Source organism: Hibiscus syriacus, unplaced genomic scaffold, assembly GCF_006381635.1.
Source record: "Hibiscus syriacus cultivar Baekdansim isolate YM2019G1 unplaced genomic scaffold, ASM638163v2 tig00112738_pilon, whole genome shotgun sequence".
In the NCBI taxonomy this organism is placed as follows: Eukaryota; Viridiplantae; Streptophyta; class Magnoliopsida; order Malvales; family Malvaceae; genus Hibiscus; species Hibiscus syriacus.
This window is the reverse complement of record NW_024063392.1, coordinates 6163434-6189342: the sequence shown is the minus strand read 5'-3', so window position 1 is coordinate 6189342 and position 25909 is coordinate 6163434. Positions and strand designations below refer to the sequence as shown.

General features: G+C 36.7%; 1 protein-coding gene, 1 non-coding gene and 1 pseudogene across 6 annotated transcripts; 2 read left to right on the top strand and 1 right to left on the bottom strand.

The window, feature by feature from the left end:
* Positions 1-14161: 14161 nt before the first annotated feature.
* Positions 14162-14268, top strand: LOC120183169. Its single transcript, XR_005521920.1, has one exon. It is a non-coding gene; the product is annotated as a small nucleolar RNA R71 (small nucleolar RNA).
* A 4330-nt stretch (positions 14269-18598) lies between these two features.
* Positions 18599-20374, top strand: LOC120183081 (annotated as a pseudogene).
* A 971-nt stretch (positions 20375-21345) lies between these two features.
* LOC120182809 (E3 ubiquitin-protein ligase RFI2-like) lies at positions 21346-24602 on the bottom strand. Of its 5 annotated transcripts, none has more exons than XR_005521869.1 (4): positions 23774-24602; positions 22582-23367; positions 22105-22477; positions 21346-21917 (listed from the first exon to the last, which is right to left on the bottom strand). XR_005521869.1 is itself a non-coding variant. In XM_039187673.1 (4 exons), exons 3-4 carry the CDS (start codon positions 22524-22526, stop codon positions 21668-21670), a joined length of 672 nt encoding a protein of 223 aa, XP_039043604.1. In that variant the 5' UTR covers positions 22527-22606; positions 22723-23367; positions 23774-24587; the 3' UTR covers positions 21346-21667. The 5 variants fall into 5 exon arrangements, 4 of the variants coding, with proteins under 4 accessions (XP_039043604.1, XP_039043603.1, XP_039043606.1 ...); XM_039187673.1 differs by having other exon boundaries at positions 22105-22606; positions 22723-23367; positions 23774-24587; XM_039187672.1 differs by having other exon boundaries at positions 22105-23370; positions 23774-24587.
* Positions 24603-25909: the final 1307 nt, after the last annotated feature.

The following is a 25909-nucleotide window of genomic DNA, read 5'->3' as shown; positions in this document are numbered from 1 at the left end:
AAAACAATTGAAAAGAAAATAAAAAGGAAAGAGAAAATAAAGTGAGCATTTTAAGTTTGTTGGGGTTATTAATGGTGGCGTGTGAAAAGGGTTAAAAGATAAAACTTTAACTTTTAATTCAAACGGCCAGTTACAAAGAGATAAGGTGGAGGGACGGAATTCAAATGAACAGTTGTGATAGGTGCGAGTGGATGGCTGGTGATGATGGGGTAGATCATAGATAACAACTCACAATTTTCCCTTTACCTTAGAAAATTGCTGCCAATTAGTAATTGTTGCTAGCCAGGCACTCAACATCAGTCAAACAAGATATTAGTGAAAGAAAGTCATTACTGAGGAAAGAAAAAAGAGAAAATCGCCTCAGTATCAAAAATGCCTTATAATATACGATTTTAATCAATTTTTTTTGGATTTGCCAAAATGACCAACAAAATCGCAACGCGAAATAAAAATCGCAACGCGATCCCCAGAATCGTAAATCAGTTTCCAAAATCGCAACGCGATTCTTAAAAATCGCAATGCGATAGTACAAATTCGCATTGCGATTTTCCAAAATCGCAACGCGAATATGAAAATCGCAACGCGAACACATAAATCGCAACGCGTATCCGTAAATCGCAACGTGTATCCGTAAATCGCAACGCGTATCCGTATATCGCAACGCGTATCCGTAAATCGCAACGATAATCCGTAAATCGCAACGAGAATCTGTAAATCGCAACGATAATCCGTAAATCGCAACGAGAATCTGTAAATCACAACACTGAAATTTTGGGTATATAACACTGAAATCATAAACTAAATCCCTAAATCGCAACTCATTCCATCTCCATCTATCACTCTCTCCGGCGACATCCGTTCCTATATCCAACGACATCCTTCCCAATCCGGCAACAGGTTTTAGTTTCGCAGCTCGTCTGTTTAGTAAATTAATTTACAACCATGAAATCATCTAATGTTGATCATGTTTGGATAGATTTGTGTTTTGGAGGGTCATGGGATAATGTTCATGGTGTTTTACAATATATGCCTTTACCCATGAATCTTCAACTAAAATTGTCTTTACAAAAGTTAACTTATGAAACTCTAATGCTACGTGTTTCAAATAAATTGAATTTAGAGCCCCTAAGTGGATTTAGGCTATCTTATCAGAGAAATGGTAAAGTTTATTTGTTAACCGACAATGAAGATGTTGAACGATTCATTGCTTACATTAGTGTTTCACAAGATGATGTTACATTGTATGTTGTTGAACCTAGAAGTAGTATTGTTGGGTCAGTAGCGGGTAGTAATCAACTAAGTTTTTCTCAAAACCCACAACCTTTCTCTAATCCAAATCCCAATCAACTTTCAGCACCAAATTCCGGTTTTCGTATTGACCAGTTAGACGATGATGAGCCAACAGAAAAAATTGTGAGTACTAGTCAGTATTCGAAATTTGGTCTTGGTCAATATCCGGACTTTGATATTGGTCAATACACGGATTTTGATGATGTTTCAGAAGAAGAAACAGACCCTGCGTGTAATGATTTTGATATTGGTCAATACCCGAATTTTGATGATGAAACAGCCGTTGCCGAAGAATGTATTGTTGATGATAATGATGAGGAAGTTACGACTGTGAATGAACATGTTGAACATCCATTCTGTAATTCATATAATCCTGAAGAAGAAAAAGAAGAAGAAAAAGTCCCCGAAGAAAAGAAAATGCCACGGGCGTATAACTGGAATATGCCAGAATTACTTCAGATACCGGAAGAAGAGTTGATAAAGAAAGCAGTTGATTGTTACACAAAAGTTATTCGTATCAAGAAAGATGATTATTTTGATACAAAGGAAGACTTGAAGATAGCTTTGTATACGAAATGTGTGGAAGATGGCTATCAACTAAAAGTTAACAAATCAAGCAAAGATCGTTTCGAAACAAGGTGTATGATTGACAAAAACTGTACGTGGCGTATGATTGCAAAGAGAATAAAAGATTGCAAAATGTTTCAAGTTAGGACTTTTATTGATAAACATACATGTTCAAGAACCCAAGTTTTTCCTCACCATAGACAGGCAAACAAAAAGGTGTTGGGTGGTTTTCTGGCTGAGTTAATGTTTTTGAATGGCAGGGTATATCGGGGACATGAAATTATGACTGACATGAATGCTCGGTTCAAGATTAGTATATCATATTCTCAAGCTTGGAGAGCCAAATGTTATGCCTTGGAATTGTTGAGGGGGTCGCCAGAAGCATCGTTTGCCCAACTGCCGGCTTATTGTCACAATTTAAAGCTGAAAAATCCTGGGTCGGTAACTCATATCAAAACAGATAGAGATGGACGCTTTGAGTTGCTGTTTATCGCCATTGGTGCTACGGTTAGTAAATCAATATAATTTTGTTGACTCATTTTTGTTAGTTACATGCATTTCACATTTAAATGATTATATTTCTTGTGTATATTATTTTGTAGATTCGTTCGTTTATTACTTGCATGCGCCCAGTTATTATAGTTGACGGAGCACATTTGAAAGGTCGATACCTTGGAGTAAACTTATTAGCAGTAGCCATGGATGCTAACAATGGGATATTGCCAATAGCTTACGGGGTTGGCAAATCTGAAACCTCTGATTCATGGACATGGTTTATGGGGCATCTTAGGGATTGCATAGGTCCTATTAGCAATCTGACAATCATATCCGATAGGGCAAACTCAATTGACAACGCTGTTAGAAGGTGTTTCCCAGATGCTTTTCATGGACTTTGTGGTGTTCATTTGTATAGAAATCTAAAATCAAGGTCTGCTGGTATAAAAAAGCACAAATGGACATACTGGAAGGCTGTAAAAGCTTATCGGGAAGTGGATTTCAATAAGCATATAAATTGTTTAAGACGTGTTTTGCCTCAGTGTGCTCAAACAGTAGAAGATGTCAGGTTTGAAAGATGGTCAAGAGTACATCAACTTGGAGCAAGATATGGTTTCATGACGTCTAATAGTGCAGAATCAATCAACGCTCTAAGTCGTCATTCCCGGAAATTACCCATTACTATGTTAATGGAGTTTTTTCGAGCATCTATTCAACAGTGGTACTACAAGAAAAGAAACCATGCAGGTATTATTTCTTTGAATTCGTAACTTATCATATTTATATATTTTACTAAGTATTGTTTATTTAAATTTACAGTAACATTGGAACATCGTGTTACACCATGGACTGAAAAAAAGATAACGAAACGTGTTGTGAAGTCAACGTCATGGAGAGTTGAACCATGTTCAAACACTTTGTTTCAAGTACTGGATAATAACTTAAATGGGCTAGTCGATCTAAATGCAAAGACGTGTAGTTGTATGAAATGGCAAACATCTGGTTATCCGTGTGGCCATGTTATAAAAGTTGCTCTTCATTTAAACCAAGATGATTCAAGCGCATACGCTATGGATTGCTACACTACAGAAGTTTATCGACAGACTTATGCCGAGATTGTCTACCCTATTCCACATCCTTCTGAGTGGGACATACCAGATGACTTACAAACAGTTTTGCCACCAGCCATGGACAGAAGGCTACCTGGCCGACCAAAAAGTCACGATCGTATACCGTCTAAGGGTGAAGAGAAGAAGAGATCGACATGTAGTCGGTGCAAGGAAAGTGGTCATACAAGGTTGACATGTGGATCACCAGTGCCATCAAAATCATCTTTTCCTCTACCAAAATATGGATCCTCATCAAAATCCAAAGCTCATATGGTGTCAAGCAAAAGGCAATCATCTTTAAAATCCCAATCACAATTGGCTTCACCTTTTGGGACTGTTAACTTAGGTGATTTTTAAATGCAAACGTTGTATTATGTGGATTTTATGTGTGAACTTTTAACATTTTCAGTTGAATTAATGACTCAGGCCAACCATTTTGACTTAACCAACTCTTGTTATTCAGTTGTTATCACTATTAGGCATGCATTTGACTATCGCAACACGGAAATTACAATCGCAACGAGAGAATCGCAATGCGAAATGAAAATCCCAACATGAAAATCGCAATGCGGAAATGAAAATTGCAACGAGAGAATCGCAATGCGAAATGAAAATCGCAATGCGAAATGAAAATCGCAACGAGAGAATCGCAATGCGAAATGAAAATCGCAACGAGAGAATCGCAATGCGAAATTAAAATCGCATTGCGATTCTCTCGTTGCGATTTTCATTTCCGCATTGCGATTTTCATTTCCGCATTGCGATTTTCATTTCGCATTGCGATTCTCTCGTTGCGATTTTCATTTCGCATTGCGATTTTCATTTCGCATTGCGATAGTCATTTTTGCCTTCAACATAATGCAGATTGAAATCAACAAAATCAACCATTACATTTCAATCAATTAAACAAGCACAAATAAGAATTATGTTCGCATCAATTACACAAATCAACTTTTACAAATCATCTTTTACAAATCAATTAAACAATCAAAAAATAAGCAATAATTCTTATTTCCGATCATCTACTATTGAATCAACTTTTACAAATCAATTAAACAATCAAAAAACAATCAATTAAACTATTGAATCAACCTTTGCAGCCATACATCATTTTCACGCAGTTCACTTCTGAGATTAACCTGCAGAAACCAAACATTTGCTCAAACAACACTTTCTACACATCTAAAACCTACAAACAGCAAATTATTGAATTCTAGGTACTTAACCAAACATTTTCAAACCAAAAGTATATAAACTTACCAATTGTTTATGGACATTTTTATAACGCGGATGCAGGTAGGCAGCGTCTCGTATATATCGATTTAGCCATATAATGCCGAAACCACAAGCCTACTGCAGCTCTATCTCTATCGGTGGGAGGTAGATACTTGATGCTTCCCGTCGTCAAACGCTCCAACGCCAAGCATACGAGAGGACCACAATCTCCTCTGGCTCCGCTCGTTTGTTGTGGCGCGGTCTCGTCTCTAATAACTGTAATATTGAGCTTCTTTGGCTTCTTGTTTCCAGAACGAGTCCAATAATTGATCGCATCCAAGAATTTAGCCAAATGAGAGCTCCATCCCTTAATAATTCATTCATTTGCGCACTTATTTCATAAAACCTTTAAACTCAATCTAAAATAAATACTAACCTTATCGACCTCCCACCATGCAGGATAAAGTTTAGCTTGTCCATTGCCCAAATCAAATGATTCATCTCGTGCATTCTTCAAGTGAACGGCGTTAAAAGACGTCGGCATAATTGTATATCGTATATTTTTATTTTTCTTAAGTTTTCTTATTATTAGAAGACGTGTCACCCACGCATCGATATGCTGTTTTACAAAAAAAGACATATATTAGTGACTTACATAAATTTAAAAAAAAAATTAATCAAATTGAAATATAAGAAAAATATAAGACTTACCCCCCATCGAAATAGCCATTGTCTTCGACCCCTAATAATACGCCCCACCAAGACCGATCAAGCAACAAATAGATATCATCGGTGAGCTTGCATATGTCAGTGAAACACCCCTGGCTCCGCTCATGTAGATAAAAATCACCAGCGGTCTTAGCCCAAAGGGTGTTATCCAGAATTGTGTCCGGTAGTTGTTCCCTCTCCTCTTCAGATACCGGTATGGTACTGGCCGGTAACTCATACGAGAGCCAACTTGAATCCATCATGTCCGGTACGTCAGAGGGTTTCTCAAGAAGCCTACATATGACGCCATGTGAATCGGGCTCTTGAATGGTGGGAGGGACCTCTTCAATGATGACAGTGGCCTCTTGAACGGTGGGAGGGGACTCTCGAGGAATGATAGGGTGGGCCTCTTCAACGATAGGAGTGGACTCTTGAGGGATGACAGGCGAGTCGGGCTTCTTCTTGCGGTGTCTTCGCACTATTGGGGTGTACGGAGACTTAATAGCACGTGCACGCTGTCTGATGCGTGAACTCCGTCGTGCAAGCATAACCCGACGTAAAGCATCCACTCTATCGGGCCGCTAAATAATTAAATACAAAAATCAGTAAATAAACAGACATGATATTTAAACAGTGAAAACAAAGACAAATATGTTTCAAACTTGCATTGTATTCACCCAAGTTATTATTCTATCATAGTTCACAAAATGCATCAGATAACAAAGAAAAATATGTTTCAAACTAATACCCTGAAGTTAGTATTTGTCTTTGTTTTGTCTATTGGTTGAAGTAATGCAATCCATTCAAGTTTCAATTTGCAGAAGAAGAAATAGTTTACTTTCGCAACACGAAACTTAAAATCGCAACGCGAAATGATAATCGCAACGAGAAACCAAAATCGCAACGCGAAACCAAAATCGCAACGCGAAATGAAAATCGCAACGACAGAATCGCAATGCGAAATGAAAATCGCAACGAAAGAATCGCAACGCGAAATGAAAATCGCAATGCGATTTTGGTTTCGCGTTGCGATCTTGTCGTTGCGATTTTGGTTTCGCGTTGCGATTCTGTCGTTGCGATTTTCATTTCGCGTTGCGATTTTGGTTTCGCGTTGCGATTTTAAGTTTCGTGTTGCGAAAGTAAACTATTTCTTCTTCTGCAAATTGAAACTTGAATGGATTGCATTACTTCAACCAAAAGACAAAACAAAGACAAATACTATTTCACAGTGTTAAAGAATACACAGTTTAGCAGAATTGGCAGCAACCGAACAAATTTACTTTCAACCAAAAGACAAAACAAAGACAAATACTATTTCACAGTGTTAAAGAATACACAGTTTAGCAAATTGGCAGCAACCGAACAAATTTACTTTCAACCAAAAGACAAAACAAAGACAAATACTATTTCACAGTGTTAAAGAATACACAGTTTAGCAGAATTGGCAGCAACCGAACAAATTTACTTTCAACCAAAAGACAAAACAAAGACAAATACTATTTCACAGTGTTAAAGAATACACAGTTTAGCAGAATTGGCAGCAACCGAATAAATTTACTAAGCAATCTAAGTGAAATGGCTAATCTAAGTGAAATTACGAGTAAATTTATCATTAAGTTAAATATGGAAAATCTTAAACTTACCTCGTTGCGTAGAGTATGAACCTCATTCTGCAACGATACTATCATCTCACGTAGAGCGGCAACCTCACCACGTAAAGTTGACACCTCCACACGCCATGCACCATCGTTATCGCGTAGAGTACCGATCTCCTCACGCAAGGCATTGACCTCATCACGTAACTCCCTTGACTCATCCCGTGGAGGTGGAGGTGGAGAACAGGGAGATAGGAGTCGTGGCATCTTTGCCGGTCGCCTATCATGAGGTGATGGTGGAGAAGAGGCTCGATGATGTGACGGGATAGGTGATGGCTCTCGTTCTAGAGGTGTATAGTCGGGTCGATCGGGTGATGGCTCTAGGTGAGGTGATGGCTCTCGAATTGGAGGAAGTGGATGCTGCTCATCATCCGTGCCATCAAAAAAACTCTGACTAGCTTGCCACCAATCAGTGGCAAGCTCTTCCTCCGTGGGTGTCAGTCTTTGTAATGGAATGTTGGCCTCCTAAAATATAAAAACTCAAACAAAGTTAAACGTCTACTATTAATAACTTGTTTATATATTATATGAAAGTATTTGTGTTAACTTACATTATTTATTGTCGCATATGGTATTAAGTCTTCCCAATCCAACAGAGTTTTCCTCTTCCAGGAAATAGCCCTGGGAATATCATTTGACGTTTTTATTGCATATGTACGCATGCTGGGGAAAGCCTCGAATATCCAAATCTACAAACAATATAATAACAAAATTAGTAATTGTTAAATAATTAATTATAATTTTAGAAACATTATATAGAAATTCTTACCTTAAAGGCCCAAACAAAGCCTGACAAAGTGTATTTCGACCCATCGCCACGCAAACTTTTGCGGTCATCAAAGGCAGTAGACAACTTAGTCCAGGTAGCTTTCCATATATACGAACCCCACGGAAACAGATTCCATGCATTCAGGTCCTCTACCAATATTATTAGCTCCCGAGGAATAGGTTGTCTGGCCTCTCTGCCTAAAAAGCCGGCATACACAAGTAGTAGAAGGCATACTCGGACAACATCGACGTCATCCATCCGAGTGAAACCAGCTTTCTTATTAAACAATTTCTTCAGGTCGTCGACGTGTAGGTTCGGCTTCTCCATTGACTCATCCGGAAAAACCCGGGATAACCATGATGGGCGGGCGATATGACGAGTGTACCGGCCTACATCATCGTGTCCGAATCGTAGACCAGTGATTAAGCAGAACTCCTTCCGCCCAAAACAAGTATACGCTGGTGGAAAATGAAACCATATCTCTTCCTCACCACGTTGTATATTGTCGGGTAGATTTGATGTCATGGTCTGAAGCCACAAATGGGTCAAATTAGCATCTCCACCCGGATGTTGTACTCTCAGCCATGGCCCGAAGCAGGTTTCCTCAAACAATTGTCTTTGAGCAGGTGAAAGCTTCGAAGCAATTGTAGTGGCTAGGCTAACTTTATTCCTTAATGTCAATGAAGCCGAAAAAAATTTCTACAAAAACAATAAACATACCAAGTTAGATATACCAAAAACTACACTGTGAAGATATACCAAAAACAATAAACATAAAAAGTAGTAGTTTATTCTTGAAACTAAAATTTGCAACACTGTTTTGTCTTTTGGTTGAAATGAAAATCGCAACGAGAGAATGACTGTCGCAACGAGAGAAATGAAAATCGCAACGAGAGAATCGCAACGCGAAATGAAAATCACAACGAGAGAATCGCAACGCGAAATGAAAATCGCAATGCGATTTTGGTTTCGCGTTGCGATTCTCTCGTTGCGATTTTCATTTCGCGTTGCGATTCTCTCGTTGCGATTTTCATTTCTCTCGTTGCGACAGTCATTCTCTCGTTGCGATTTTCATTTATCTCGTTGCGACTCTTCTGCAAATTGAAACTTGAATGGATTGCATTACTTCAACCAAAAGACAGAACAAAGACAAAGACAAATACTAACTTGAAAATCGCAACGAGAGAATAGCAACGCGAAATGAAAATCGCAACGACAGAATCGTAACGCGAAATGAAATCTAAGTGAAATGGTTAATCTATTATTGAAATGACCAGTAAACTTATCATCAGTTTCAATATGAAAAACCTACAATAATGCAAACATTTCAAAATAAAAATAATTAAAAAAACTAACCCTCGGAGGTTGATTTTCCATTTCTGAATATTGTGAGGGATTTCTGACCGTGAATGGTTGTGAGGGATTTCGCCGGAGATGGGGACGGAAATCTTCAGAGATGGGGACGGATTTCTTCGCCGTAGAGAGTGAGAGATGGAGATGGGACTGAGTTGTGATTTTAGGTTTTAGGTTATGAGTTGCGATTACGGGATTTTGTCTTAATATTCGTTTTTGTAATTTGAAAATAAAATACGCGTAGCGATTATAATGGCGCTTTAAATATCGCGTTGCGATTTACGGATACGCGTTGCGATTTTATGTATTATCGTTGCGATTTACGGATACGCGTTGCGATATACGGATACGCATTGCGATTTACCCATACGCGTTGCGATTTACGGATACACGTTGCGATTTACGGATACGCGTTGCGATTTATGTGTTCGCGTTGCGATTTTCATATTCGCGTTGCGATTTTGGAAAATCGCAATGCGAATTTGTACTATCGCATTGCGATTTTCAAGAATCGCGTTGCGATTTTGGAAACTGATTTGCGATTCTGGGGATCGCGTTGCGATTTTTATTTCGCGTTGCGATTTTGTTGGTCATTTTGGCAAATCCAAAAAAAGTTGGTTAAAATCGTATATTATAAGGCATTTTTGGTCACTGAGGCGATTTTCTCAAGAAAAAAAACGCTACTGTAAGTAATATTGAAGCATCCTTGAAAAAAAGAATTAAAATTCGAATTTAATGTAAATTAATATAATGTCAAAGCTAACTTATTTAAAACAAAAAAAAATTAAAATCAAAATGAAGAAGAATCCCTTAGTGTAATGGAAGGATGTGTGGGGGTATTTTGTTGACAATAAGGCTTCAAACGCTTCCCATTAACTTTGAATGTGCTTTCATCCACCAAGTTTTTTAATAGCACAACACCATGAGAAAAAAAATCAAGAATTTCAAATCGACCAGACGATCTAGATCAAAGCTTCATAGGAAATAACTTTAAATGAGAGTTGAATAACAAGACATGTTGTCCAACATGAAATTGTCATGTCAAAATATGTTTGTTATGTCATTTCTTGCTCTTATCTTTGTAAATTCTAGTATTCTCATAAGTATCATTTCCAAGCTCTTTTAATTCATTGAGGTCTAATATTCGATTTTCGCTAGTAGCATCCAAGTCAAAGTTTAGTTTTTCAAAGCCCACATGGCTTTATGCTCCAACTCCGCAGGTAAATGACAAGCTTTTCCATATACTAGGTGATATGGAGACATACCTAACGGGGTCTTGTAAGCTATCCTATAAGCCCATAATGCTTCATCAAGGCGCAATGATCAGTCATTCCTTGAAAGATTTACAACCTTTTCAAGAATTTATTTTATATTAGGGTTAGAAACTTCAGCTTGATTGTTTATTTGTGGATGGTATGTTGTAGCAATTCCATGCTTTACACCATATCTTTACAACGCCTTAGCCCCTTGTGTACCAACAAACTGGGAACCTTCATCATTGATGAATGTTCAGGGTGTTCCAAAGAAAGTAAAATATTTTAATGAATAAACCATAAAATCACTTTAGCATTGTTTGTGGGAAATACTACCTCTTCCACCCATTTTGAAACATAATCAACAACGACTAGGATAAATATGTTTCTATACAATGATGGATATAGTCCTATGAAAACTAACTCCCAAACATTAAACAATTAGATTTCTAAAATAGGCTGCATTAGCATTTCATTGCGGCGAGAAATGTTATCAGTTAGTTGGCATTGATCACATTATTTGATAAAATCATTGACATCCTTGTACAGCGAAGGCCAATAGTAACCACATTGATGGACTTTTGTTGCAGTACGCATACCCCCCCAAGATGACCACCATAGGGTGCATCATGACAATGATGCAGAATGTTTTGCTGCTCATATTCAAGAATACATCTTCGTAGAATCTGATCATTACATTGTTTAAAGAGGTACGATTCATCCCAATTATAGAATCTAACATCTCTTAGAATTTTTTTCCTTAATAATTGAGGTTAAGAGGTAACAAGCCACTTACTAAATAATTAACAAAGTCCATGTACCAAGGTAATGCATCAATGGTGAGTAATCTCTCATCTAGAGAAGTATCAGGAATCACTAATACTTTGCCATCTTGACTACTTTATTCCAAGTGAGATAAATGATCAACAACCTGATTTTTTAGATTCTTTCTTATCTTAGAATTGCGATATCAAATTCCTAAAGTAGCAATACCAATCGTATTAATCGTGGATTAGTGTCTTTTTTGGAAAATGAATGCTTCAAAGCCGAATGATCAGTGTACCCATCGATATCAAATTTCTAAAGTAGTAGTACCATTTTCGTTCGTGGTATAGTTGACTTGAGTGTCATTTAGTGTTATGCTAACATAATGTACAGTATGGAAGACTTTTTCTTTTCTTTTCCCCAACATTGCACCCATAGCATAGTCACTAGCATCACAAATTAGTTCAATTGGAAGATTCCAATATAGTGCTACTACAATAGAGGTATTGGTAGTAATGTTGTCGTTGAGCTTTGTTGAGCATGGAAGACTTTTTCTTTTCTTTTTTTCTTAGCTTTGTTAAGCTTTCTATGATCCATATAGATTCTCCAGCTGGTTGTTATACGTGTTGGCACAAGTTCATTTTTCTCATTCGAGATGATAGTAATATCGCCTTCCTTTGAAACGCATTGCATCGGGCTTACCTAATTGCTATTGAAAATCGGGTATATAACTTCAACATCTAACCATTTGATAATCTCTATCTTAACTACTTCATTCATGACTGGATTGAGTCATCATTTCTGTTCAACAAAATTGTTGTTAGGATCTTCCAGTAGTATTTTATGCATGCATAACACTGTACTAATGCCTTTAATATTGGCAATACTTCAAGCAATTGGTTTCTTATGCTATTTCATAACAACAATCATCTTATCCTCCTATGATGATTTGAGCTTTTCTGCAATAATAACAGATAATGTGTTGTCACTTCCAAGAAAGACGTATGTAAGATATTCAGGTGAAGGCTTCAAATCAAGTGTTGATGGTTCCTCTATTGAAGGTTTAAGAGGTTGAATAGGCCGGTTGGAGAGTTTCAATAACTCAAAGTGATGTATGTAATTCCTTTCGACTCCTTCCTTCTCGATAAACTCCTTCATTATCACATCATTATCCGTAACAATATTCATGCTGTGGCATTCATCACATTGCTCCTACATGAAAACATCAATAGAATTGCATTCAACATTGTAATCCACATATAAAACATTATTCAAAACATTGAAAGTAATGTGTTCATCATTTAAACGCATAGTAAGTTCCCCTTTTTCAACATTTATTAAAGCTCGGCCAATAGCAGGGAATGGTCAGCCAAGTATGATTGTAACATCCTTGTCAGCTTCAAAATCCAATATGGTGAAATCTGTTTGAAAAATGAACTTGTCCAATCAAACTAACATATTTTTAATAATGCCACTAGGATGTACAGTGGATCTATTAACGAGTTGTAAAGTCACATTGTTGGTCTTGCTTCTCCACTTTCAAATTTCCTAAAATTCGAAAATGGAATTAAATTAATGCTAAAACCTAAACCACATAATGTTTTTCCTACAAATTTATCAACAATAATACAAGGGATAGTGAAACGCTCTTGATCATTGAGTTTAGGTGGTAATCGACTTGTTGCCATATCATTATATCCTTCAGTGAGTGAAACAGTTTCGAATTCTCCAAGCCTTTATTTTTTTCAAAATAACTTCTCGCATGAACTTTATGTAGTTCGGGTTTTGCTCCAATGTTTCAATCAATAGAATGATAATTGTCAATTGCCTAAGTATTTCCATAGTCCTCCTTAGTCTTCTTCAATCTTTGGAGAAATAGCGATTGAGGCCTTGAAATCGATTGTCTTGGCATTGATATTACCACATGTGGTAGTGTTGTTGTTGTTGTTGTTGGAAATAGCCTAGAATTACTACACTGTAATGTTTTTCTTACTGTAACATCAATAATTGTTCGCTTAAGTACCACTTCCATTTCTTTGCCCTTATCTTGATGTCCATGTCTTTCATCATGTTTCCTCTAAGGCTCCTCAACAAGCTTCCTAATGTGAAGACCTCTTCTAGTAGTGATTGTTTTACAATGCTCATAACAATGAGCTTTCCCTTGTGGCTTAAGCTTATCGGTATCACTAGGCAGTGTTCCTTGCTGTCGATTACTCATAGAATTCGCCAACTGTTTTACTTGATTTTCTAAAGCCCTTAGCAATGCAAATTGACTTTGAATTAAAGTTTAATTCCTTTGATTTGTTGCCTCAATTCTTGACATAAATTCCTTTAACCATGTCTCAAGAGATGTTTAAGACAAATCTTGGGTAAAGTGTTTCCCTTGATAGTTCTAACATTGTTGCGACTTAGTTGTTTGGTGTTGGGCCTGATGTTGGGCCATCGTCTGCTGATGATTGTAATGTTGTTGTGTATTTGTTTGAAATACCATACTTGGATTTGCAAAATTTTGACTTCTCCAAGATATATTTGGATGGTTACGGAAGTTGGCATTGTACGTATTGCCATACATATCGGTGTTGTCATTCATATTGTAATTTCTCATATAGTAGACAAATTCGGGGTTTTGTGGGCATTCCTATTAATGTGGTTATCTCCAAAATAGACACATGAAAGAATAGATGCAATTTTTACTTCATACCTACCACCTAGTTTTTATAACTTATTCATCATATATGTCAATGTTGTTATTTGTGAAGCCATTGAATTCAAGGCGTCAGAATCTACTGTTGCAACATTTCCTCTTCCAAACATGTTCCTCGTATTTGGGTATTGATAATCATTGTTAGATATCTTTTCCAAATATCATATGATTCATTATAGGTTTTATCCAATAGTGCTACATTGGCAGAGGCATCAAGCACCATATGTGTTTGCATATTCAAACCATAATAAAACATTTCCATTTGCGTCCAATGCAGAAATACATGCATCGGGCATTTACGTAACAAATCCTTGAAACGTTCCCATGCTTCGTACAAGTTCTCATCTTCCAACTGTTTAAAGGATGTTAAATCATTTTTGAGCTTGGCATTCAAATTAGGCGGATTGAGTCTCAATAGAAATTTTTGTGCTAATTCATTCCATGATTCTATAGCACCTGATTGCAGCGAGTTAAGCCATACTCTAGCTTTATCATGTAGAGAATAAGGAAACCATTTTAGTTTCAAAGCTTCCTCAGGTAATCCTTGTTGCACAAATGAGTCACATACTTCTATGAATCCTCTAAGGTATGCTCTCAGATCTTCAGCAAATGAACCACTATATTGCCCCATTGACTACAACATCTGGAACATCAACGGTTTCAACTCAAAATAGACAGCATGAATGGTTGGTCAGACGATGCCAAGATTCAAGTCGTCTAATGTTTGTACAACGTGCTCCCTGATCTGCCGATTGTGATCGTCGTTTTTGTAATATTACCACTGGTTGACTTCATCTCCATTCGACAATTCATTATAATCTTCATGTTGCAATGGTGGTAAAGCATTGTTACCATTTCCAATATTCATGTTTGCTCGATTTTGATTAGCTTCTCTTCGACAGCGGTAGAATATTCGTTCGATTTTCGGATCAAAAGGTTGTAGTTTGTCGTCGTTGCTTTGTGACATACACTAGCATTCTAAACCACGGTAAGAAATAGGTACATACAAAAGAAAATAAACAAGTAAATACAACTCTAATGTAAAACCATTGCTCCCCGACAACAGCACCAAAAACTTGATGCTACGAAATTGTTACAACATTCAACGTAAGTATATATGCCGTGAATTAAGTAATAAAGTATAAACTTTAAGAGTTTCGAGTGGCAAACCCACAGAGAAAAATATTTGATCACTAGGGAGTTGTTTGAGAAGAAAAATTCTTAGAAACACCAAAGGAAAAAATTATAGCAAAGGTAAAATTTGGTATAATGAAATGTCACGTCATGCTTCAGCATTTAAGGAGTATTAAATTAAGGCTTAAATGAATTTAGATGATAATTTGCAGCTTCTACTATAATCATGCATAAAATTTCACATTCATGTGTTAAGCAATGATTAGTAATGTTTAATCAACAAAGATTAACCTTTATTAACTTAATTAATTAAACAAGTAATCTTGCATAACATTGGCAATATACATCTCAATACACTAAAATGTTTCTCACATGTAACAATGTTGGATAGAAAATGATGCAATATCCAAAAATACTTATTTATAAATATAATAGATAGAGCAATCAATAGGATACTTTTACTTCTAAAAATACTCAATGAAGTTTAACATCACATAAAAGCAAAATATAGCATAGATCATAACAAAATCAATTATACAAACACATGAAATTCATAACCAAATAACATCCTAAAGTTTTAATTAAACATCCAAAGTTAAATTGCTACTTCCCTATCTCAATTGAGTAATAGGAATAAGAAATGATTTTTTTTATCACTATTACTACGTAGTAATGCTTCCCAGCAACTGCAGCACTGCTTTACAGTGGACATAGGCAGCCATGGCTTGATCGGATGATTCAATAGTGGAGAAAAAATTGAAAGATGAAAATAGGATGCTTTGATGGTATGAAGACCTCCTTTATTTATAGGCTAAAGGAATCAAACTTCGCCCAAAGAAATCGCTCCACGTATTGAATGAAATACAACCATTTGACAGCTGCCCAGTTAGTTGTCCTATTCCAGAAAATTTGAATAATCGTATGTGATATCAGTAGTTGCTGCTAGTTTTTCTCCGTAATCAAATCAACGTCATTTCAAAGCATCTCCTAAAACAAAGAGTAATGTTATAACATAAGTCTACCAAAACTCAACAGTAATAATCAATTTTAATTTCCCAATCAACTCTCATGATGCAAAATATATAAAAATATGTACAAATGTTCTTAATTATACTTTTAATAATGCTTATGTCTAAGCTTATCCTAAGTAAAAAAGAACATATATGATAACTCTTTTATAGAGTTATCACATAGCACCAATAATACCTTTACTACCATCAAAGTCTAAACTCTCTTGAAGACACCTAACACTATTAAAATCCTTAGCCAGAGCCTAAGACTATCACAAAAAAAAAGACTTCATAGTAAGCAAACTCCCTCACAACCTCCTCTGATCCTCCCTGTTATTACAAGCATAAATAGCATAAAAGAAGAATTGAAGATCCTCATTCTTCAACAAACAAGAAACATGCTGATCAGTCTTACAAACTTCCTCAACCTGCCAAAGAACTCTACTAAAAAAATCAAATTTTCTCATTGAAAGCCTCAGACTAGTTAGAAATGACATTCCAACCACTAAACAACCCTTAAAAAACAATTGTAACACTATCCTCCTCAACATGAGTTTCAAGCAAGCATAACATCTTAATCCCCAACTTTCTAGCTAATTGCAAGTACATTTATGTTTGATAAACTATTGTAACTTTTTACATTCCAAGTTAAGATTATTGTCAAGTGGAGAAGCACCGCCTCTCGAACGACCCTTACCATATTTTTTCTTATTTGCATCTCCCCTTATCCTTGGGCTTCAATTAATGCATTAATTTAGCCTCCCTATCCACAACAACCCTAGTTTTCTGAGAGGAAAATCACAATCTTAGGAACATCAGGCAAAATAGAAAACTTATTTGGACTTCTCACTTGACCAGCATCATCACCCTGAATAGAAGCACCAGAGCACCCAATAGATTTTGCATCATGCCCATCACCCATAAATGCGATTAAATCCTCCTAAATAATCATTTGTCTAACAACAACAAAAGCATTACTATCATTTGAGCCAACCCTATCAGTCAAAACCATCTCATTATCAATAATAACAACATGCAACTCCCCCTCCACCAAAAGATCATCCACGATCTGTTTATTCCTCCTAATATCACAATCAGATAACTTAACCTCAACATTCTTATTTTTACATTGCTCTCCTAAATGACCAAATATATTACAACGATCACATCATAAAGGAGCCCACACTAACTTCACGCCAACAACAACCTTATTCCCCTCACTAAGTTCTACCATGACAGAACTAGGAAGCTCAATCTTGCCCTCAGTATCAATACAAATCTTAACAAAATCAAGTTGTTGCTTTATTGCAGTAGAACGATCATAATACAAAGACCTACTAATCGCACATACAATATAACCAAGCCCAAGGTAAGAGTACAACTTCAAAGGCGCATGCCAGAGCTTAAACCAAGCTAGAGCAGAAACAAGACTAAGCACCTAAAGGATCACCCAGGCACTCATTTCCTCAAAATAATCGCATTCTGTTGAATATTCCAAGGGTCAGACTCTAACACCCAGTCTTGAACACAATTAGAAAAATATTAAAAATTTACACGCTAGGCGTAAAAAAATTAATCTCAATAGAAGCCTATCCCCCCATAATTTGTTCATGGTTTTTTAAAAAACACTAAGAATAGGATATTTATCCAAAAAAAAAAAATTAATAGAGCCTTCTCTCACTACCTACACCATCTAGCAACGCCTCATGAGGAGGCTTCACCGGAACATTTTCATCTTGTTCAATTGAAGGAAAATAACTCAAAGACTGATCAAGAAATAAAGATTTCACTCCTATCTGACTCAGGAAGAACAATCCCAACACCAACATTTGCTCCCAACGACGACGAAAAAATCTTCAAATCCAAATCTCCAAAGTCACAAACAGTCGAAGTACAACCCACAGAAGACATATCCATCATGAACCAAACCCCGTAGGTTATCCCCAATCACAATAATATATAAAATGAAATCGCAAACAAGGACAGACGGAACAAGAAACCAAACGTAAAATCAAAGAAATATGATTAAGAAAATCAACTGCGAACACAAAAACCTAAAAACCCATTAGACTAACAAACGTACAGCTATAGAGAACCGATAACGTGGCCCATCCCGATATAAACGAGTGATTGAACGGGTATAATCTAAAATAAGAATCATAATTTCATGATATGTTACAATTAACGCTATCATAAAATATAGTTTATTATGCTCGTGAAAATTTCTCTTCTCTGAAACCCTGCTTCTCTTTCCAATCGACGACTCCATTGGGTTGTGTCATCTGTGTCCTCTTCTGAGTCATGGTTCGTTTCAGTAACGTAAGTAATAGCTTGCTCCCATATTTTTAGCTGTTTGATTCTATTGAAATTGAGAACTATAGTAACGAACTATGAATTTCGGCATTATTTTTGTTCAATTTTAGGGCTTGTTTTTAGGTTGGCTTGGTTTAATCATGTTCTTATAACTGAATTTTTTAAAACAAAACAGAGAAAGAAGAAGGTTTTCGTGAAGCTCATTGCGAGAAAGAACCAGCAACAACAATCAATTGTGGACCATATCACAGGGAATAAAATCTCAAAGAGTTTTGTGTTTTCGAGAGGGAAGCTTCCCGGTCCGCTTATGCAACTTCAAATGGACTTGAGAAGGTTTATGCTTCCTTATACTGCTCTCAGTCTCAAGCCAAGGTAATTCTTTCTTTCTCTTTTTTTTATCTTTCTTTAGAAACTGAAAATTTGTTGTTTTATAAGTTTTTTTTGGGTCTTTGTTGTTATTTAATTGTTGCAGGAGAAGAAAAGGAACAAATTGAAAGACTTTTTGAATGTTGCAGGGCCAATGGGTGTAACCCATTTCCTCATTCTGTCCAAAACTGAAACTTCGTCTTCACCTTTCCTTAGGGTTGCATTGCAAAGACTCCTCAAGGTCCTACTCTTACATTTAAAATACACGAGTATTCGTTGTCTGTTGATATCGCTCAATCTCAATTGCGCCCTCACGATGTTTTAAAAATCCTCCTTTGGTCAGTTCTAATGGAACTTCTTCTGTTATTGTATTTCTTAGCTGCTTGTAGAACCTTTTTTACGTTAGAAATATGTGGGGCTGTTATAAGCCAAATGCTGGTGTGTTTTTTGCATTGAAGCATAACAAGGGAGAGGAGGAAACCTTAGTTTTGGCTTAAAAATTTTGCTCAAATCATTCAAGTTTATGTCTCAAGTTCAAGTTGTATATGGCACTTTGTAGTATTAATTTTGAATATATCTTGGGCAGATTGTTCTATCTGGCTTTGCAGCAGGAGATGAACATTTAAAGCTCACGACTACGATGTTTAAGAACATCTTTCCAGATATTGATATCAACTCCGTGAGTGCTTGGTTGGACAGTTTAAATTTTAGTATCCGACCTGACTTCACTTCTTTTCTACTTCCCTTTGTAACTTTGTCTCAACATGAATATCTCAGGTTAAACTTTCATCTTGCCAGAGAATCGTGTTGCTTAATTACAATAAAGACACAAAGCTTATTGATTTTCGACATTATTCTATCACACTACAGCCTGTTGGTGTCTCCCGTAGAATTCATAAATTAGTGCAGAACCATCAAGTACCTAATCTTAGGAATCTTCAAGATGTGAACGATTTCATCACTGAGTATCATTATGAGCTATACATATTTATAGTACTGTCCTCATGAATGGTATACTCTTTGCAATTTGTTTAGTTCTACTCACACCTTTGATTTGTTATATGAAGAGCGGGTTATGGATCAGAAAGTGAAGCAGACGAGGAAGCAGCAACAGTTACTCTGACTAGTGATCTTAGTTGAGTTAATCGCACTTCAACAAAAAGTGCTGTCAAGCTTCAAGAAATTGGACCTAGAATGACTCTCCAAATCACTAAAATCGAGGGTGGACTATGTTCTGGGGAAGTTATGTTTGGTGAATATGGTATGTTCATCCATCTTAGCAAGTTTTATCATAAGTACTAAGAAAAATCTGTTAACCCACAAAAGAAATAGGAAGTCTAACCTTTTCTTCTGCATGCTAGATTAGTCACTGAGATATTTCAGATTATAAGTTAATCCGCCCTATACAGTAACATTCTTCATCTATCATTTTATAAACTATTCTCTATTTATCAGGAAATGGTGGCAATAAGAGAAAGGCAGGCAGTGAGGAGGGTAATGAAAAGGAAGATGGTGAGAACGATGACGAAATGGAAGGTAGTGATAAAGATAACGAAGGGGAGGATAATTAGAGATGGGCATGGGACCTAAACCCGACTGGTTTCGACCGACCCGATCTTTTAAAAAAAATTTGGAGTCGGCTCTGGCCGGGTTTTTTTAAGTGTGATGTTTGGATCGGGTCGGGTTTAAGGTGAAAAATACCCGACCCGAAAAATATATAATTTTACCTTATATATTTAGGAATAATTACAATAATACCCCTCTATATATAAATTTTTTCAATTAAGTCATTGTTTTTATTGAATAAAAATAATATTTTTATTATTATTTCGGGTCGAGTCAGATTTCTAAGTTATATATCGGGTCGGGTTCGGGTCAGGTGAACTTTTTTTTTTGGTCGGGTCGGCTTGGGTCTCGGGTGGAGGCTTCCTTGTTCTCGGGTCGGGTTGGGTCTCGGGTGGAGGCTCCTTTGTTCTCGGGTCGAGTCGGGTGGACCCAAAACCCGACCCATGCCCATCCCTACGGATAATGAGCAAGATATAGAAGAAAGCGAGGAAGATGATGAAGAAGATTAATAATGATTTGGTAAAGTGGAAGGATACAACTTCCATATTCTCATTAAAATGACATGAAAATTGTATAATTAGCTGTGTTTATTTACATGAGAAGGTGCTCGCCTAGCAAGAGATAACGTCCATTACAAGAGGATCATGATGAGGTTTCGTCCAGTTGGTCTATCTTCTTGCTTTTTTACTTTCTGCTTTGTGATTTCCTCCTGATTTTTTTTAAAATTGTTGTAAAAGATCCACAGATTTTGACTTTTCTAATATGTATGTAGGTTTGTGTGTATTAAGAAATCTTTTACTAACTGATGCGTTGCCAATGAAGTTCACAAACTCTATAAAAAATGTCTTCCCATGTTCCACAAACATTGTGAGTACATTTTCAGAAAGACTAAGGTATTGAATTGAACACGTGATATGTCGTTCCCCTTTAGTGCACTAACCATTTATCTTATTTTCTAAAATCCAGTGTGCATTATAAGGCAGTTCTTTTTTATCCACACGAGAAATTTAAACATAGATAAGTGGTAGATCACTACATCAGGACGTAACAAGAGAAGGAATTAAAGCATTAGCTGCAATCCAAATCAAGTATTTATGGATCTCGTGGTCTGCCTCGCGGCCAAATTCTACCATAATTTACAAAATTTGATTAAGTTTAGCGGTTCTTGTAGTTTACTTTTCATGCCAGTCTAAAGTCGGAGCAATCCTTTGAAACAAACACGTGACAGACCAACTGAAATGCATTTACAACCAATCAAAAGGTTGATGCCAGACCGGTTACCAGAACCAGTGCTAGGAGACTCTTGTAACGGTTCAGAAATGAGGTAATCACTCTCTTTCAAAAGCAATGTAATTATTTGGATAAGAGCTTTCTGCATTGTCCTGATGAGCCTGATTAAGGATAGACATAGAAGCCACCGATTTGATCAGGTTGGGGGACTGCTGGGGTCATTGGGGCCATACCTCTTACACCAGGAACTACGGGAGCAGGCACGCCAGGCCGATTGAAGCGCTGTTGATGGAAACGATGTTGATGTCGATAGTAGGCAAGCGATGGCCAGATTCTGTCATGCATATGAGCACCACCGCCCGGGTAACGATCAAAAACTGAAGAGACGAACGAACTCCCACCTCTAGAACTGGACCTATGAAAAGTAAACAACTATTTAGTGTTCCAATGGTCAACAACATTTCCGATAAAAGAAAATCAGGCAAGTTTTTCCAATCATGTTGGGTATTTTGGCAACATAATTTTGTTTGTCATGTTTCAATAATAGCTGACGATAACATCAGATATATAACCAAGCTTATCTCAGCTGGCATGGCACTTACCCATGTTCAAAGGGAGAATGATGCCAAAATGAGCTGGGTCTAGTTGCAGCATCAAGTTCAGCATTAGAAGATCTCAGAGCTGCAGCTGGAAGAGAAGTAGGATCAGTATTGCTGATATGGCTATTGGATACAGGGAAATTTGGAGAATGGAGGCCCCAACTATGATGTTGGATTCTAATGGTGGGCAAAGCATAGAGAATGAATATCTCATTGTGTCCAGTGAGGGTGTTCCAATGGAGATTAAAGTTGGGATCATCAACGCTATCACTATTTCTTGTAGTGGATGATGAAAGTGATCCAACATATGAACAAGCCACAGATGAAGAAGCAGCGTGTTCAGCAAATATAGTATGGTGTCCATATATTTCATGTTCTACGTCGAGAAGGATTTTCATGTTTGAGTCACATAGTTGTTGCCTCATTGAGTCACCAGAGAATGGGGATGAAGTGAGTAACAGTAATCATAGAAAAACTTACATGTAATGATGGAGATTCAACTTCCCTGAAAGATATAATAAAGCATCATGTCAGAGAGCAGTGACGTTTTTATTAAAGGAACTCCCGGATATTTTTCAGTAAACAACCAACAAGGTTATAAAACTGTCTCTCTCCTCTTACAGTTCTATTAACGCGAACAGGGAAAATGAGAGATTGTCAAGCGATATTTCTTTACATTATCATTCCTTTGAATGACTTTATCTGCCAAGGAAAATGTATCTGCATAAGATTTCTCAGATAAAAGTAGATGCAAGTCCCTTGCTTTTAAGAATCGGAGGGGTTTTAAAAATGTAACATGTTCCAAAGAATGGATGGCAATAAAGAAATAAGCAATTTTCTGCAACTTAACCAATTCAACAGAAGTTGGAATTGCTTTAACCTGGTCAGTCTAATTCCTCAAAGTAGTTCGAGAGAAAAACTTCAACAAGAAACTTACTCTGAGAGTGAGGAGGCTGTTATCATCTTGGTTGTAAAAAAGCTCGAATACCAAAGAAATAAAGTCCAAGAAAAGAATAAACTGGGTAAAAAAATTGCCAATATCAGAGAATACTATTCCAACGACGTAGTTAAATTGTTGTGAAGAATTTTGTTTCAGCATTAAACAACTAAAAATTCAAAGAACATAGTTTTAACAGTTTCACAGTCAAAGTACCCCCAAGAAATGTCAAAATGAAATCAACACCATCAAAAGAGAGATATAGCTTACTCAGGTGATGACCCAACTCTTGTGAATCCGGCAAATGGACACCATTGAGCTCTAAACTGCTGCTAAAAAAAAGGTACTAAGTGTGATCAAAAGGGTATCACATGACCACATTGCGAAAAAGAATTGCCAACACTTTTAGTTGCTGAAAAAAAAGAGGATTCAAAGGAGAAAAACATGTTGCACCCATATAACAAGTTCTGTAATGGAAATAAACAGAAAGAAGAAAATCGAACACCGAATTTTTTGAACTTTTCTTTCTATGAAAACTGTAGCATAAGGATGACATATATCATATGTCGTCATAATCTATATCGAACTAAAAGACTATGATTTGAGGCATCATTAGGCACATGTCAAGATTTTGAAAACATAATATCACATCAAGTTAAAAAAGAAGCTAGTGCTTTTAACATAATTATAAACAACGATACCCCGAGACAGAAAATATAGGAATTCATTATATACTATTTAAGAATAAACTGGATCATAATAATCCTCCTCAAGAGTCCATTCCTCCATGGTTAGCTCAAGAAGTGATCGAGAGGAGCCATTTGCATACAGCCACAGACCTTTTTCAACCTTCCGGCAATTCGGGCATTGCATAGCCCCCTTCATAAGCAGGAAATCATCCAAACCAATAATGACAGAATGAAGGCATATGTCGAACAAAAAACAACATGGCACAAAGCAACACAGAAAAAGCATGGTTCAAGCTGAAAAGGGCAATGCATGAAGTGTACTTCATCTAAAAACCACCTTGTTCTTCATCCCTTAGTTTACCAGGCAAACTTAAGATACGCATGCCTTAAAGGTTACAGATCCACTTGAATGTCAAAGAATCCGTATATCAACATGAATAAGATTATCCAGCTAGACTTCTATCATAACAATTTCACTGATAAAAACAAAGAACTTGAAAAATAACTTTTTACCCAAAAAACCAGAATAATTAAGGAAAAAAATGAAAAATATCTAGATGGAATTGATGGCCACATTGAAGCTTATCCCAGGATCTGGCGCCCGTATCAGAGACTAAATCGAGGCAAATCGAGCACGAGACTTCAGAAGCCAGAGGTACAGCAGCATCTTCATCACGACCGTCCATCAATTGATGATGAGGAGGATCAAGCTGAGCTGACCATCTACTTGTTCCACCGATCAAAAAGGATAGAGAAGAAAGAAACAGGTTTGAGTTTGGAAATTTCTTTTGCTTTCTTTGTTTTTGGGGGTGTTTGGATGCGGAGAAATCTATCCGATGTTTATGTGTCGGACCTGTCAGACTACTTGGATGGGACTTTCAACAGTTTTATTCGGACTTTTGTCTTTTAATGTATTTTCCAAAGTAAAAATAAAAAGATAAAAATGCATTAGAGGTCCTTTTACTTTTGATAAAAAACTAACGTAGCCCTCATATTATTTTCTCTTTCAATTTGATCTTCCAACTCAGAAAACAAATCTAATATGACCCTTTGACCAATATTTTTCGTCGTTGACCGTTATGGTATTGACGTGAGAGTTCATTGTACTGACATTGCAATACACGGTGCTGACGTGACAGTCCATATGATTGATAACATGACAGATGACATTTTGAGTACGAGTCGAGTTTGATAATTTTAAGCTTGTGACTTTTTAATTTGAGTCAAGCTCAATTTTATACTTTTCGAGTCGAGTTAAACTTAATAATACTCAAACTTGACTCATTTCAAACCCTAATTAGGAACAACTCCATTGTAACCCCCTTTGACCGATGCGGGTGACCCAATCCGATCCGGGGTTTCACATTAGGGCCACCGGAGCAACCTACCGTAAAAATCTCAGAAAAATTTCATTTTTTTGGGTTAAAACATGTAAAAACATAAAATCAATTTATAAATACAAAAGTAAAAAAATGCAGTATTCAGAAATAAAACATATTTTCAGACTCGGATATAAAACAAAATACAGCATACATACCCCCTAATCACATGCACCATACTCCGTAAGCAATTCCGGTGAAACTCCTTTACTTAAGTTGATAGCTGCACAAGTACGATTCTTTTAACCTGAAATGGTGAGTAACAGAGTGAGCTTTGAAAAGCTCTGTAATACAATACTACCAGGTGATGATACATGGCATGCAGATAGATGTAGAATAATAAATTTTTCTTATTGAATCAGACGTATACTAATTTTCGGGATAAGCTGGGGTTCCACTGGTAGTTCACGAGTATAAGTCATGAAGATCTCAGTTCATAGGAAACATTCATGGTATCAAGTTTTTAGGAGATTGAATAGGATGTCTAGTGTGTTCCAATAAAAACCAGTGAAAATATATAAATCTTTTAAAATCATATTGGAACTCTCCAACCAAACTCCATTATGCAGTTCCCCAGAACTGCATCCATAAGGGCTAAGCACACAACAAAGGGACCCAACCTAAGGGTATACCTTGGGGCCTATGGGCCTCCCAAGAGTATCCTTAGGTCCGTAAGGATTTACCAGCTGGATCAGGACTGTACCTCCATACTCCAAAATCCTACCTATATAAAAATCCAGTAGAAATCAGTTTTAACCGTAACCAGTAATATCTGGATCATGATCCAGTAATATCTCATAACT